Source organism: Pan paniscus, chromosome 23 (genome assembly GCF_029289425.2).
Source record: "Pan paniscus chromosome 23, NHGRI_mPanPan1-v2.0_pri, whole genome shotgun sequence".
NCBI classification, from domain to species: Eukaryota; Metazoa; Chordata; class Mammalia; order Primates; family Hominidae; genus Pan; species Pan paniscus.
In genome coordinates this window covers 30,523,644-30,536,801 of record NC_085927.1, presented here as the reverse complement: position 1 = coordinate 30,536,801, position 13,158 = coordinate 30,523,644, and the positions used below count along the sequence as shown (strand labels likewise).

The 13,158-nt window shown below is 41.9% G+C and overlaps 1 protein-coding gene across 6 annotated transcripts in view; it reads left to right on the top strand.

Moving 5' to 3' along the window:
• The window catches only part of PI4KA (phosphatidylinositol 4-kinase alpha), a 151,023-nt gene that overhangs the window by 28,462 nt on the left and 109,403 nt on the right, over positions 1–13,158 (top strand). For all 6 annotated transcript variants that reach the window (XM_034948745.4, XM_034948743.4, XM_034948744.3 and 3 more), the window contains exons 4-7: positions 5,853–5,941; positions 9,639–9,711; positions 10,350–10,609; positions 11,706–11,772. In XM_034948745.4, coding sequence (XP_034804636.2) covers positions 5,853–5,941; positions 9,639–9,711; positions 10,350–10,609; positions 11,706–11,772 — 489 coding nt within the window. The remainder of the gene's footprint in view (positions 1–5,852; positions 5,942–9,638; positions 9,712–10,349; positions 10,610–11,705; positions 11,773–13,158) is intronic.

The following is a 13,158-nucleotide window of genomic DNA, read 5'->3' as shown; positions in this document are numbered from 1 at the left end:
ACATAATAACTGGGACACTTCAACACCCCACTGACAGTGTTAGACAGATCATCAGGGCAGAAAACTGTTAAAGATATTCAGGATTTAAACTCGACACTTGACCAAATGGACCTAATAGATATCTAAGAACACTCCACTCGAAAGCAGCAGAATATACATTCTTCCCATCTGCACATGCAACATACTCTAAAATCAACCACACTATCAGACATAAAACAAGCCTCAGCAAATTCAGAAAAACTGAACTCATACTAACCATGCTCTTGGGCCACAGCACAATAAAAATAGAATTAAATACTAAGAAAATCACTGAAAGCATATAATTACATGAAAATTAAATAACCTGCTCCTGAATGACCTTCGGGTAAATGATGAAATTAAGGCAGAAATCAAGAAATTATTTGAAATTAATGAGAACGAAGATACAACATACCAGAATCTCTGGGACACAGCTAAGGCAGAATTAAGAGGGAAGTTTATAGCATGAATGCTGACGTTGAAAAGTTAGATCTCAAATTAACAACCTAACATCACAACTAGAGGAACTAAAGAAACAAGAACAAACTAACCCCAAAGCTAGCAGAAGATAAGAAATAACTAAAACCAAAGCTGAACTGAAGGAAATGAGATATGAAAACCATACAGAAGATCAACAAATCCAGGAGTTGGTTTTTTGAATTAAAAAAAAAAAAAAGATCACTAGCTAGACTTACAAAGAAAAAAAGAGAAAAGGTCCAAATAGACACAACCAGAAATTGATAAAGGGGACATTACCAGTGACTCCACAGAAATAATAATAAAAAAACCCAACCCAGAGAGACAAACACCTCTATGCATACAAGCCAGAAAACCTAGAAGAAATGGATAAATTCCTGGACATATACAACCTACCAAGACTAAACCCAGAAGAAATTGAATCCCTGAACAGACAAATAACAAGTTCCGAAATTGAGTCAGTAGTAAAAAGTCTGCCAGCTGAAGAAAGCCTAAGACCAGATGGATTCACAGCTGAATTCTACCAGATGCATAAAGAAGAGCTGGTACCACTCCTACTGAAACTATTACAAAAAATTAAGGAGGAGGGACTCCTCCCTAATTCTATGAGGGTAGCATCATCCTGATACCAAAACCTGGCAGAGACACAACAAAAAAAGAAAACTTCAGGCCAATAGATGAACATAGATGCAAACATCCTCAACAAAATACTAGGTAACTGAATCTAGCAGCACATCAAAATGCTAATCCACCAGGTCAAGTAGGCTTTATCCCTGGGATACAGGATCGATACAATGTATGCAAATCAATTAATGTGATTCATGGCAGAAACAGAACTAAAAACAAAAACCATGTGATTATCTTAATAGATACAGAAGAGGCTTTTCATAAAATTCAATATCCCTTCATGTTAAAAATCCTCAACAGGCCAGGCGTGGTGGCTCACGCCTGTAATCCCAGCACTTTGGGAGGCCGAGGTGGGCGGATTACGAGGTCAGGAGATTGAGACCATCCTGGCCAACATGGTGAAATCCTGTCTCTCCTGAAATACAAAAAATTAGCCAGGCATGGTGGCAGGCATCTGTAGTCCCAGCTACTTGGGAGGCTGAGGCAGGAGAATCGCTTGAACCCGGGAGGCAGAGGTTGCAGTGAGCCGAGATCACGCCACCGCACTCCAATCTGGCAACAGAGCAAGACTCTGTCTCAAAAAAAAAAAACCAAAAAAAAAATCCACAACAAACTCTAGGCATTGAAGGAACATACTTCAAAGTAATAATAGCCATCTGTGACAAACCCATAGCCATCATTATACTGAATGGTCAAAAGCTCGAAGCATTCCCCTTGAAAACCAGAACAAGACAAAGATGCCCTCTCTCACCTCTCCTATCCAGCATAGTTCTGGAAGTCCTGGCCAGAGCAGTCAGGCAAGAGAAAGAAATAAAAGGCATCCAGATAGGAAGAGAGGAAGTCAAACGATCTCTTTTCACAGATTATATGATTTTATACCTAGAAAACCCTATAGTCTCTGCCCAAAGCCCCTTGATCTGATAAACAACTTCAGCAAAGTTTCAGGATACAAAATCAGTGTACAAAAATCAGTAGCATTCCTATACACCAACAGCATCCAAGCTGAGAGCCAAATCAAGAACACAGTCCCATTCACAATATTCACAAAAATAATAAAATACCACCCGGGCATAGTGGCTCACGACTGTAATCCCAGCACTTTGGGAGGCCGAGGCAGGTGGATCACTTGAGGTCAGGAGTTCGACACCAGCCTGGCCAACATGGTGAAACCCATCTCTGCTAAAAACACAAAAATTAGCTGGGCATGGTAGCGCACACCTGTAATCCCAGCTACTTGGGAGGCTGAGGCAGGAGAATCGCTTGAACCTGGGAGGCGGAGGTTGCAGTGAGCCACGATTGCGCCACTGCCCTCCAGCCTGGGTGACAGAGTGAGACTCCATCTCAAAAAAAAGAAAAGATAAAATACCTTGGAATACAGCTAACCAGGGAGGTGAAAAATCTCTATAGCAAGAATTACAAAATACTGCTGAAAGAAATCAGAGCTTACACAAACAAATGGAAAAACATCCCATGCTCATAGATAGGAAGAATCAATATTGTTAACATGGCCATACTACCCAGAGCAATTTATGGATTCAGTGCTATTCCTATCAAACTACCAATGACATTCTTCACAGAATTAGAAAAAAACTATTTTAAAATTTTTATGGAACCAAAAAAGAGCCTGAATAACTAAGGTAGTCTGAAAAAGAGTAAAGCTGGAGACATCACATTACCCAACTTCAAACTTCACCTCTACTACAGGGCTACAGTAACCAAAACAGCATGGTACTGGTAAAAAAAAATAGCACATAGACAAATAGAACAGAATAGAGAGCCCAGAAATAATGCTGCACACCTGGAACCATCTGATCTTCAACAGAGTCAACAAAACAAGTAATGGGGAAAGGACTCCCTGCTCAATAAATGGTGCTAGGATAACTGGCTAGCTATATTCGGAAGATTGAAACTAGACCCCTTACTTACGCCTTATACAAAAATCAACTGAAGATGGATTAAAGATCTAGATGTAAAACCTTAAACTATAAACACCCTGGAAGATACTAGGAAATACCACTCTGGACATAGACCCTGGCAAAGATTTAATGGCAAAAATTTAATGACAAAGATGCCAAAAGCAATTGCAGCAAAAACAAAAATTGACAAATGGGACCTAATTAAACTAAAGAGCTTCTGCACAGTAAAATAAACTGTCAAGAGAGTAAACAGCCACCCTACTGAATGAAAGAAAATATTTGCAAACTATGCAAAGGTCTAAAGTCCAGAATCTATGAGGAACTTAAATTTACAAACAAAAACAAACTCGTTAAAAGGTGAGCCAAGGACGAATAGATACTTTTCAAAAGAAGACATACAAGTGGCCAAAAATATATGAAAAATATGCTCATCATCTGATGCTAATAATCAGAGAAATGCAAATCAAAATTGCAATGAGATACCATCTCACACCAGTCAGAATGGCTATTATTAAAAAGTCAAGAAATAACAGATGCTGGTGAGGTTGTAGAGAAAAGGGAACACTTACACACTGCTGGTGTGAATGTAAATTAGTTCAGCCATTGTGGAATGCAGTTTGGCAATTTCTGAAAGAATTTAAAACAGGATTACCATTTGACCCAGCAATCCCATTATTGGGTATATACTCAAAGGAATGTAAATCATTCTACTGTAAAGATGCATGCGTAAGTATGTTTATTACAGCAGTATTCACAATAACAAAGATAAGGAATCAACCTAAATGCCCATCAGTGGAAGACTGGATAAAGAAAATGTTGTATGTGTACCATGGAGTACTGTGTAGCCATAAAAAAAGAAAAAGATCATGTACTTTTATTTTTTATTTTATTTTATCTTTTTTTGAGACAATCTCGCTCTGTCACCCAGCTTGGAGTGCAGTGGTGCGATCTCTGCTCACTGCAACCCCCGCCTCCCAGGTTCAAGCGATTCTCCTGTCTCAGCCTCCCAAGTAGCTGGGATTATAGGCATGTGCCACTACACCCGGCTAATTTTTATATTTATAGTGGAGATGGAGTTTTGCCGTGTTGGCTAGGCTGGTCTCGAACTCCTGGCCTCAAGTTATTTGCCTGCCTCAGCCTCCCAAAGTGCTGGGATTACAAGTGTGAGGCCACCATGCCTGGCCAAGATCATGTCTTTTGTAGCAACATGGATGGAGCTGGAGACCGTTATGGGAGAATTAGCACAGCAACAGGAAACCAAACGCTGCATGTTCTCACTTATAAGTGGGAGCTAAACTTCGAGTACATATGAACACAGAAGGGAACAGCAGACACTGGGGCCTACTTAAGAGTGGAGAGTAGGAGGAAGGTGAGGATGGGAAAACTACTTTTTGGGTACTATGCTTATTACGGGGATGATGAAATAATCTGTACACCAAACCCCCGTAACATGCAGTTTACCTGTATAACAAAACTGCATATGTACCCCTGAACCTGAAATAAAAATTAAAAAACGTTCTGTTTGTGCCAGTATTCCTCTTAACCTTTGGGTTTTCATCATTTCTGGTAACATGCCTAAAACTGACAGATCCCAAATTATGCATGTACCTGCAATTTGTTAGGATTTTGTTTGTTTTTTGTTTTTTTGAGACAGTCTCACTCTGTCTGCACTCCAAGCTGTAGTGCAGTGGCCTGACCTCGGTTCACTGCAACCTCCACCTCCTGGGTTCAAGCAATTCTCGTGCCTCAGCCTCCCAAGTACCTGGGATTACAGGCATGCATCACCATGCCTGGCTAATTTTTGTATTTTCGGTAGAGATAGAATTTTGCCATGTTGGCTGGGCTGGTCTTGAACTCCTGGCCTCAAGTGATCTGCCTGCTTTGGCCTCCTAAAGTGCTAGGACTATAGGCGTGAGCCACTGCACCCAGTCTGTCCTGCAATTTGATGGACTACAAATTAAATAGAGCATCATTACTAAAAAGTCAAATTTTAGGCCGGGCATGGGCACATTCAAGTTTGAGAACAGCCTAGAGCTGCACTTTAAAATTTTAAGTGCTGGAGTAGAAATGTAAGTCTTCTGTCATGTACTATGTATATAGCTATTAAATAGTGGATACTCTTTTTTCCTTGATTCAACATTCAATATTCAAAATTGATTTTTTTTTTTTTTTTTTTTGAGATGGCGTCTCATTCTGTCACCCAGGCTGGAGTACAGTGGTGCGATCTCGGCTCACTGGAACCTCCACTTCCTGGCTTCGAGCTATTCTCCTGTCTCAGCCTCCCAAGTGGCTGGGATTACAGGTGTGCGCCACCACACCCAGCTAATTTTTGTATTTTTAGTAGAGACGGGGTTTCACCATGTTGGCCACAGGCTGGTCTTGAACTCAACCTCAGGTGATCCGTCTGCCTTGGCCCCCCAAAAGTGCTGGGATTACAGACTTGAGCCACTTCGCCCAGCCAAGTGTTGTGTGTGTGTGTGTGTGTGTGTGTGTGTGTGATTTATCACATTTACTTAGGGAATAAAAAATTGAATTTGTCATGTTGAGAGGCTTTGTTATCTCACACTAGCTATTGGCTCAGGAAACATTTAAGTTTATTGAACCAAAACATTTACTTAAAGGAAAGGTAGGGGTGTTTCTCAGCAAACTCATTGGGCCCATAGCTGTTCTTTTGAGACTCGTCTCAAGGAGGGCAGCTGCTGTAAACTGGTCCCTTGGCAGGTCATGGTGAGAGGGAACATATTGAATTGGATGGCCAGAGGTGTGACCCAGTCTGGTTCCTGGTTATCTGATTTATGTTTTTACATCTTCCAGGTGCCCTCCCGGTTGCAGAGAGCTTCAGCTTCTGCTTGGTAACTCTGCTGTCTGATGTGGCCTATAGGGATCCTTCACTTAGGGATGAGGTAAGCATGTGTTGGTTGATTTGGTATGCATTTCTATTAGATTGAATAGAGTCCCAAAGTGATGAAAAGATTTTAAAAATGTGAAATGTGATTGAATTGTTTGTTGATATTTATCTATTTCATCCTGTTCACAGCAGACCTAAGACATGTTTAGGTCTTTCAGTACTCTTTAGGATCTCGAGTCTTATCTTATTCAACTTTCCTTTTTTTTTTTTTCTTTTTTCTAATGAAGGGCAGGTGCTGCAGAGACCTGAGCAGCACTGTCCCTTTCAGCTTTTCAGAAAGTCCTTTAAGGTAGGCGGCAGAAAAAGGCAGAGGCAGCTCATTTTTCTTGCTCTTTGTTGGGGATTGAAGTCATTCATGGAAGATCATTTTCTTTTCTTTTTTTGAGGCAGAGTCTTGCTCTGTCATCCAGGCTGGAGTGCAGTGGCGCAATCTTGGCTCACTGCAACCTCTGCCTTCCACCTCAAGCCAGCCTCCCTCCTAAGACTCCCAAGTAACTGAGACTATAGGCGTGCACCATCATGCCAGCTAATTTGTTTTGTGTTTTTTGTAGAGACGAGGTTTCGCCATGTTGCCCAGGCTGGTCTTGAACTCCGGGCCTCAAGTGATCCTTCTGCCTCGACCTCCCAGAGTGCTGGGATTATAGGTGTGAGCCACTCTGCCCAGCTAGAAGAGAATCTTCTAGGTAGCTGAAGCTTTTATCTTTAAGGGCACAGACTTTCTTTAGATTTTGTTAATTTTGATAGAAATGTTACAAACATGTTCTTTAACAAAGAATGTTCTTTAAACAAAGAATGTAATCATACAACTTTTTCTTAAATTTATCGCTTAGAAAGTTAGTTTTTGTATGCTGCTGTTCCTAGGTTCTTCCAAACAGTGCCTAGTTGCTTGTCTGCATTCTAAATGTTCCCAGTTAGTGATGTATTTTGACTAATTTAGATTCTTCATTTGTTTGTAGGTTGGCTAAAGAAATACTTAAATATGTTAGAATAATGTGTTTTTATTAAAAAGTTGGACATTAAGGGCTTTTCTATGAATAAAATTTATCAGAATAAAGAGGTCAACACCAAAGGTGATAACATGACTTTAACATATAAAGTGGAAAAAGTGGCTGGGTGCGGTGGCTCAGGCTTGTAATCCTAGCACTTTGGGATGCTGAGGCGGGTGGATCACCTGAGGTCAGGAGTTTGAGACCAGCCTGGCCAACATGAAGAAACCCCATCTCTACTAAAAATATAAAAATTAGCTAGGCGTGGTGGCAGGAGCCTGTAATCCCAGCTACTCGGGAGGCTGAGGCATGAGAATCACTTGAACCTGGGAGGCAGAGGTTGCAGTGAGCTGAGATCATGCCACTGCACTCCAGCCTGGACAACAGAGTGAGACTCGGTCTCAAAATAAATAAATAAAATGGAAAAACTATTGCTTTTCAAGCTTTTATAGATTATTCAGCATTACTTAATATTAGGAAAATGTAAGAGATTTGACTTGGTTATGAACAAGTCATGTCACACCAACTTCATTTTTTCTTTGCCTGGGTTTTCTAAGAAGAATGGTTGAGAGAAATGAAGTTGCTGCATTCTAGTGGCTCTTCATAAATGCTTTGGACAAGCACCTTTCCTGACATCCTGGACCAATTATATGGGCTGAGGGCCAGATGGTTTGGAGGGTTTGCAGAACTGCCTGAAGGACTGTCCCAAAGGGTGATCAGTGAGGTATCGGCCCAGCAGGACCCTCCTGTCATTGGAGCAAAACAAGCTAGTGCTGTGAATGAAGATCTGGAACGCAAGTTGATTTCATTTGTAGAAGGCACAAAGCTGGGAATCACAGATTTGTACAATGAGCTAAAGCTAATACCGTGAGTTTTTGTAGGGGTAGATGAAAGATAAAAAATACCAACTACGTTAGTAGAGATTACATAGTTCAGGAGAAGCAGGTGCGAAAGAAGACTTAGGTATCTTCCTCATCTATAAGCTTATTGTCATGCATGGTGGCTCACGCCTGTAATCCCAACATTCTGGGAGGCTGAGGCAGGAGGATCACTTGAGCCCAGGAATTTGAGACCAGCTTGGGCAGCATAGCAAAACCTATCCCTACAAAAATAAAAATAAAAATTAGCTGGGCATAGTGACACATGCCTGTAATCCCAGCTACTTAGGAGGCTGAGGCAGGAGGATTGCTTGAGTCCAGGAGTTTGAGGCTACAGTGAGCTATGATTGAACCCCTGCACTGTTCTTGGCTCACTATATCCTCGGCCTCCTGGGCTCAAGTGACCCTCACACGTCAGCCTCCTGACCACAGGCACGCACCACCACACCTGGCTAGTTTTTGTATGTTTTGTAGAGACAGGGTTTTGATACTTTGCCCAGGCAGGTCTGAACTCCTGAGCTCAACTGATCCACCCGCTTCAGCCTCCCAAAGTGCTGGGATTGGCTGGGTGCGGTGGCTCATGCCTGTAATCCCAGCACCTTGGGAGGCCGAGGTGGGTGGATCACCTGAGGTTGGGAGTTTGAGACCAGACTAACCAACATGGAGAAACCCCGTCTCTACTAAAAATAAAAAATTAGCCAGGTGTGGTGGTGCATGCCTGCAATCCCAGCTGCTAAGGAGGCTGAGGCAGGAGAATCGCTTGAACCCAGGAGGCGGAGGTTGTGGTGAGCCAAGACATGCCATTGCACTCCAGCCTGGGCAACAAGAGTGAAACCATGCCTCAAAACAAACAAACAAAAGTGCTGGGATTATAGGCATAAGCCACCCTGCCAGGACAAAAAAAAATTTCTTAACTTAAAAAATTATGGACTGGGCGCAGTGGCTCACGCCTATAATCTCAGCACTTTGCGAGGCCAAGGCAGGTGGATCACCTGAGGTCAGGAGTTCGAGACCAGCCCGGCTAACATGGTGAAACCCTGTCTGTACTAAAAATACAAAAAATTAGCCAGGCATGGTGGCATGCACCTGTAATCTTAGCTACTCAGGAGACTGAGTCAGGAGAATCGCTTGAACCTGGGAGGTGGAGGTTGCAGTAAGCCAAGATCATGCCACTGCACTCCAGCCTGGGCAACAAGAGCGAAACTTCGTCTCAAACAAATAAAAAAAAATTAAAAATTATGTATAAGCTCATTGAGATAGCAGTGTGAAGTGGCTGCAGAAAAGCTAATGTCACATACATAGAAGTGTAGAATCTGTGATGAGTTTGGTGAGTATGCTGGGTGAGTTCCAGCATCCCAGATGTTAATGTATTTTATTTTGAGCACTACACTTCCAGACAGAAAACTGGACTACCGTAAAATCAGAAGCTGGCAGTTAGCATTGTAAAGGATTTGTGATCATGAAGAATACGGTTGAAAAGCGCTAGGGCGTTTACCCATGAAAAGAGAAGATTTGGGGACCCATCACCTGTTTACAGAATATGTTAATAGAGGAAAAAGCAGCCCCAAGGGCTGGTAGGTACAAGCCCCAGGAGGACAACATTGGCCCAGTATTGGGAGGAACTCGGAACCAGCCCAGAGAGTGAGGGTTTTGTCCCTGGAAAGTCAGCTGGTTGGCCATTTGGCACAGTCGTTGTGGAGGGATGTATCAGATATGGGGTTGGTTAAGATAATGTCTGAAGTGCCTTCTAATTCTGACTTAGTTTCGTGATATTTACCTAATTTTGTTTATGTTTTTTTTTTTTTTCTTGTTTCCTTGACTGTTACAGATTTTAGAGGTGCTTTTGCAGGTTTTGCATGTCCTCTTGGGGATGTGCCAGGCCTTGGAGATTCAAGACAAAGGTACGAGTATCCTTAAGGTTTTTCTTAAAATGGTTTTGTGGTTACTCTTTCCCTTGCTTTTCTCCAGTCTTTTCTGTTGTTGGGTACCTAATATATATGATGGGAGAAAACCTTCCTATTTTAGTTTGATTTGTTGTGTGTTAGTATCCTCAGAGGCCACATGGGGTCATGCGCATTGCTCTGCTACATAGACGCTGGGTCACCTTGGACAAGTAACTTCACCCTTCTGGGCCCCAGTTTCTTCACCTGTAACATCTGTGGGTAGATTAGTTGACTTCCAAAGGTCATTTTTTCTGTGTTGTGAGGCTACCAATATGCTCCTAAGAGGAATAAATGTATAAGGTACTTGATAATATGGCCTAGCTATATTATTGATTTGGGTGTGCCATGAATAGATGAAGACCTTCCAAGCAGGGCAGCTGGGTGTGTTGAAGTCATAGTCTGAAGTTGTTAATGACAGGTTGAAGATATCACTTGTCAGCCCTTGGGGTGGACCCCATTATTGTGGCTTATTTTGAACCTTCACAGTTATTAGTGGGTGGGTTGTGAAATCTTAGTCAATGTTACAAGTTAGTACTTACTATATGACTCTATCAGGATACTTTCTTATATTGTAACGTTTTCACTTGATCTTCTAGAATACCTTTGCAAGTATGCTATCCCATGCCTGATAGGAATCTCGCGAGCATTTGGGCGTTACAGCAACATGGAAGAGTCTCTCCTCTCAAAGCTCTTTCCCAAAATCCCTCCTCATTCCCTCCGTGTCCCGGAAGAGCTTGAAGGTGTTCGAAGGCGTTCCTTTAATGACTTCCGCTCCATCCTCCCCAGCAATCTGCTGACTGTCTGTCAGGAGGGTACCCTGAAGAGGAAAACCAGCAGTGTGTCCAGCATCTCTCAGGTGGGCCTGGGCTACTGGGGAAAGAGCAGAGGAGAAAGACCCTGTTAAGCTCCCCTGCGAAGAAAATCCCTCTTCTTTGTAGTTGGAGTAAACTTAAGTAACGTGAAATGTTTCACTAGAATTCTCTTTAATACAAAGACTTGTCTTGTCCCTCTTAAGATGTTGGGGGGAAGGGCTTATAGAGTGCACATATAAACTGGCCATAAAAATATAAAACAGTGAGGTGTAAAAAGCCACAAAAGGCCTCTAAAAAAAAGCCTTCTTATCGCCATTATGTTCCCATACTCTGAGCAAGACTTACTCTCTTATCCATAAACACTGTGTTAAAAAAAAAAAAAAAACCACTCCTTTAAAACATGAAAATATGGCCAAACATATAGACTCCTAGTTAAGCCTGCTCCCACTAACTGCTGTCCAATAAGTTGAAAATATACTGTTTAAACACAAAAAAAATTCATTTAAACTGCCGCTACTATAGATTACACATATGACACACTGCCTCCCTTTCACCGTTTCGCCCTAAACATCTGCTTCTTAAATCTAAGTGATTATACTCAATAAATAGTGTAAAAACCAAAACTCTAGGCCTTTGCGGCCTCTGATTTGCTCTGGTCCCCTGGCTCCCACCTTTATAAACTCTTAACCTGTTTCTTCTCATTCCTTTGTCGCCACCAAACATCAAATACCCTACAGGTGGTGTTGAGGCTAGTCCCCAACATAAGATTTATAAGTGATTTCATAGTCATAAAGTATATGTTTCATAGCAGTTGGGTGCCAAATGCTATTTTGCCTGGAAGACAGTTGGTGCCCTTAAGAAGTATATAATTGACTCATAGAGAAAAGACAAAAACACAAAACACTGAGGACAATTCAGCTCAGTAATGAAGTGTCAAATATACGGCTAAACACACAGAATTTAGTGATATAGCATGTAGTAGAGAATGCTGTAGCTGTGATGGGCTTTAGGAAGGAAATGAGGCTTCAACCAGGACTTGAAGTACAAACATTGGGCTGGCAGAGAGGACCTTGTCTAAGACAAATCTGATGGAGGTCTCACTGGTCTTTTCTGATATGTAACTGTGGTTGTGTGTTTCAGGTCAGCCCTGAACGCGGCATGCCCCCTCCCAGTTCCCCTGGAGGATCTGCCTTTCACTACTTTGAAGGTGGGCTTCACCTTTCCCAAGAATATTTTGACGTAATACTTGGAGAACAGGCTCACAGTGACTTCTCGTGATATTAAGGATGCTGATACTAACTCTGTTGTCATGGATGGACCTAGAGTGCCAAGCTTTTAGGAAGCATTTATTTTCTGTTTTCATTTAAGTTTCTTAAAATTTAATTTTCAAATATTTTATATATAGAGAAAAGTACATTTAATTTTCAAATATTTTATTTAGAGAGAAAAGTACAGAAAATAACTTACAGACCCCTATATACCTGCCATCAGAATTTTTGCACTTTAACTTGTAAAAGTTCCTTTTCAGGTGGAAGTACTAATGGTGGATGTTTCTTTTCTTTTTCTGAGATAGAGTCTGGCTCTGTTGCCCAGGTTGGAGCGCAGTGGTATAGTCTCGGCTCACTGCAGGCCCTGCCTCCTGGGTTCAAGCAATTCTCTTGCCTCAGCCTCCCAAGTAGCTGGGATTACAGGCACACACCAGCATGCTCAGCTAATTTTTGTATTTTTAGTAGAGACAGGGTTTCACCATGGTGGCCAGGCTTGTCTTGAACTCCTGACCTCAAGTGATCCACCCATTTCCTCCTTCCAGAGTGCTAGGATTACATGCATGAGCCACCACACCTGGCTGGACATTTTTTTTTTAATGACATTAAGTATGTAGATAATATTAAAGAATGTAGTAATACTACTGTTACTACTTTTTTTTTTTTGGAGGGAGAGTCTCACTCTGCCACCCAGGCTGGAGTGCAGCGGCATGATCATGGCTCACCGCAGCTTCAACCTTCTGGGCTCAAGTGATCCTCCCACCTCAGCCTCCCAAGTAGCTAGGACTATAGGCACCCTCCACAACGCCCACTAACTTGTGTATTTTTTGTAGAGATGGGGTTTTGCCATGTTGCCCAGGCTGGTCCGGAACTCCTAGGCTCAAGGGAACTCCTGCCTTGGTCTCTCAAAGTGCTAGGATTACAGCCGTGAACCACCATACCCAGCCTATTACTACTTTTTATAGAGCCCTGCTGTTCACAAAGTACTTTTACATAATTTACTGAATTGGATTCATGTGACTACCCTGTGCCATGTCAGACACATGTTAAAATTACTTCTACCTTATACTTGATGGAAGTAAGACCCAGATTAAGGGATAGCAAATGGGGAAGGCAGAATTCCATGCTTCAGTATAGTCTCTCCTTTTTTGAATAATGCTATTTGTTAAAAGAGCATGTCTCAAGACAATTTCGAGAGATGTGAGGGGAATTTTGAAGGAAAAAGGGAATATCTGGGCTTAGATAAATGTAGGAAGCTTTCCATCTCTTAGATCTGTGAGAATGTAACAGGTTACATTCTATATATATGTTAGAATATAAGGGCTAAT